Here is a 3810-nt window from a genome sequence, read left to right on the forward strand (position 1 = left end):
CGTTCGTGTAATCAAAACCATTCTGTTTTGTGATTCAAACCAGTTTTGTTTCACTCAGTTTGTGTTTTAAAAACAGATTTTTTTTGTTTTCATCTTCAAAGGAGTGACTTCGGTTGAAAACTTTTCTAGTTACATTAAGTTTTGTCCTAAAAATTGCTAAAAACTTTCTGTCTTGGTTTTCAAAGTTGGACTTAGAAGCCAAACAGTAAACTCTAAAAATTATAAATTTTCTGCTTTTGGTCTTCAACATTGGACTTAGAAGCCGAAACAGTAAATTTGTGATAAATCTAAGTGACATTTAAAAATAAAATTAACTAGTTACTTCTGTTTTGAGTTGGGTAAAACAGAATTTTTTTTTGGACTAAATTTGGTAATTTTATTTTTCAGAATGTCGAACGAAAACGTCAACGTTAACAACACGAATGTTGTGACGGGAAACCCCATGAACGCCACCACTGTGGGAGCATCCACAGTGGCTAATCACGTTGAACGACCCAGGAAGTTCTCGGGTCTACACTTCAAGTGGTGGCCGCAGAAGATGTTCTTCTACCTGACCACCATGAACCTTGCGAGGTTCTTAACTGAAACTGCTCCCCAACCTGTGGAAGGGGAGACCGACGCACAAAGACAGTGCGCGGTAGATGCGTGGAAGCATTCGGATTTCATATGTCGAGGCTATGTGTTAAACGGGCTTTCGGATGCATTGTATAATGTGTACTACAATGTCAAGACTTCCAAAGATTTATGGGATGCCTTGGACAAGAAGTACAAAACGGAGGATGCTGGCACAAAGAAATTTGTGGTAGCCCGTTTCTTGGAATTCAAAATGGTTGATTCTAAAACAGTTATGAATCAAGTCCAAGAATTGCAAATTATACTACATGACATCTTTGTGGAAGGCATGACACTTAGCGAGACATTCCAAGTGGCAGCAATGATTGAGAAGTTACCTCCTGGTTGGGTGGATTTTAAGAATTATCTTAAACACAAACGAAAGGAGATGACTATAGAGGATCTTATTGTTCGTCTTTGGATTGAAGAGGACAATAGAATTGCCCAAAAAGGCAGCCTTGTGCAAACTTCTGCTAGCGCAAATTTGGTTGAGCATGGGCAATCCTCTAAGGGCAATAAGGGCAAGGGGAAAAAGGACAAAGAGAAAGCAAAGGCTAGCAAACTTGGACCGAAGAAAGGGGTTGTGAAAAAATACCTCAAGCGTTCCAAGGGACTTGTTACAACTATGACGAGCCGGGGCATCGGGCTAACCAATGCAAGAAACCAAAGCATGAGCGCGCGCACATGGTGGATGAAGACGAAATGCCTTTGGTGGCAATTATTTCCGACAAAACCGCAATGTTGGATGAGGTCAATGCTGTGACCAACACTCCAAAAGGATGGTGGGTTGATACGGGTGCAACCCGTCATGTGTGCCCAAACAGGAGCCTCTTTACCACCTTCAAATAGCTTGCGGGAGATGAGAAGCTGTACAAGGGAAATGCAGCCACCGCGGACATCAAGGGTGAATGAACGGTGATTTTGAAGTGGACTTCAGGGTAGGAGCTCACTCTAAGCAACGTGTAGTATGTCCCAGACTTGCACAAGAGCCTAGTCTCGGGATGGTTGCTTAATAAGTTTGGATTTCGTTTAGTATTTGAAAGCGATCAATTTGTACTTACTAAACGAGGAATGTATGTTGGTAAGGGCTATGCCCAAAATGGTATGTTCAAATTGAATGTAATGGCTGTCAAAAAGAACATGAATAAAATTGCTACAACTTCTACTTATATGCTTGAGTTTTCTTATTCGAATAAATGGCATGGTAGATTAGGCCACGTAAATTTTAATTCAATACGCCGTTTAATCAATTTAAATTGTATACCAACATTCCATATTGGTTCACATTATAAATGCGAAACATGTGTAGAATCCAAACTTACAAGATCATCATCGAAATCGGTTTAACGAATAACCGAACCCCTTGATTTAATTCACCGATATTTGTGATTTAAAAGCGGTACCCACAAGAGGTGGAAATAAGTACTTCATCACGTTTATTGATGATAGTACTAAATATTGCTATGTATATTTACTAAAAAGTAAGGATGAAGCAATAAGTAAATTTATCTTGTATAAAAATGAAGTTGAGAATCAACTTCAAAAGAAGATAAAAGCTTTGCGAAGCGACCGAGGAGGCGAATATGTTGCACATTTTGCCTATTTATGCGCAAAAAGTGGCATTGTACATGAGTGTACACCTCCTTATTCTCCACAATCAAATGGCGTGGCAGAACGAAAGAACAGAAATGATGAACGCCATGTTGATAAGTTCTGGGGTGAGCCAGGAAATGTGGGGGGAAGCCATTCTCTCGGCTAATTATCTTTTGAACAAGATACCACTCAAAAAGAGAGACGAAACTCCGTATAAGTTATGTAAAAGGAAGAAGCCTTCATACAAATACTTGAAAGTGTGGGGGTTCCTAGCAAAGGTGATTGTACCACCTCCTAAGGCTCTTAGGATAGGACCCAAAACTGTTGATTGCATATTCATTGGGTATGCGCATCAAAGTAGTGCACATCGCTTTCTTGTACATGAGTCCAAGAATCCAGATGTACACGTAAACACTATCATGGAGGTGAATCCTAATGTTGTGTCTTACTTTGAAAATGTGTTTCCTTTGAGAAGACAAACACATGCAACGTCATCAACACCTAATTTTGAAGTAGGTGAAAGCTCATCTACACCAGTTGATGAGGTAGTTCATGATAAGACACATGAACGACCTGAGGTTGAAGAAGGTGATCGCAAACGAAGCAAAAGGCCAAGGGTTGAAAAAATCCTTCGGTCCAGACTTCGTTAGCTATATGGTTGAGGCGTGCATGGACCTGAGTCAGTGTGGCGCACGCGCGCATGAGCGTGTAGACCTGCGCGCGCAAGGGCGCGCGTGCACCAGTGTGACTTGTGCGCGCGCGCGCAGAAGCTTCCAGCATTTAATGACGAAGCAGTTTCAGTTCAGCATTCGAAACTGACGAGTTAAACGGTTTTAACTGTGAAGTAAATGACGTATTAAATTGCATTGAAGACGTTTAATGCACTTTAAACCTCTCCTTTAATTCCTTTTGACTGTTTCGAATTAGGAGCTTTATAAATACAGCTCCATACCCAGGTGCAGTGAGAGACCAGCAACACAACAGCACTTGCAACTTTCTCCAACACATTTCTGATCTTCTACTTGCATTATTCAAGGTAGCCATCGGGTTGTAGGCTAGCTCCGGCAGTACTATTTGTAATGCCCATAAATTTAAAATCATTATTCTAGAAATAAAAAAGAATAATAGTAATTATAAACCACTAGAAAACCCTAATTAAGACACCCAAGCATGTCAATCAAGCAAGTAGGTAGGCATGTCAATCAAGCAAGTAGGTAGGCATGTCAATCAAGCAAGTAGGTAGGCATGTCAAGCAGGTAGGTAGGCATGTCAATCAAGCAAGTAGGTAGGCATGTCAAGCAGGTAGGTAGGCATGTCAAGCAGGTAGGTAGGCATGTCAAGCAGGTAGGTAGGCATGTCAAGCAGGTAGGTAGGCATGTCAATCAAGCAGGTAGGTAGGCATGTCAAGCAGGTAGGTAGGCATGTCAATCAAGCAGGTAGGTAGGCATGTCAATCAAGCAGGTAGGTAGGCATGTCAAGCAGGTAGGTAGGCATGTCAATCAAGCAGGTAGGTAGGCATGTCAAGCAGGTAGGTAGGCATATCAAGCAGGTAGGTAGGCATGTCCCAAAAATTAGTATAAATAGCAGGCTTTGGGACTTGCTTCT

General features: G+C 41.3%; 1 protein-coding gene across 1 annotated transcript; it reads left to right on the top strand.

The window, feature by feature from the left end:
• The first annotated feature begins 559 nt into the window (after positions 1 to 559).
• Positions 560 to 1461, top strand: LOC118490277. The gene is made up of 2 exons (XM_035987800.1): positions 560 to 1159; positions 1273 to 1461. The coding sequence occupies exons 1-2, from the start codon at positions 560 to 562 to the stop codon at positions 1459 to 1461; spliced, it is 789 nt and encodes a 262-aa protein (XP_035843693.1).
• The last annotated feature ends 2349 nt before the right edge of the window (positions 1462 to 3810 follow it).

This window comes from Helianthus annuus, chromosome 1 (genome assembly GCF_002127325.2).
Source record: "Helianthus annuus cultivar XRQ/B chromosome 1, HanXRQr2.0-SUNRISE, whole genome shotgun sequence".
Lineage (NCBI taxonomy): Eukaryota > Viridiplantae > Streptophyta > Magnoliopsida > Asterales > Asteraceae > Helianthus > Helianthus annuus.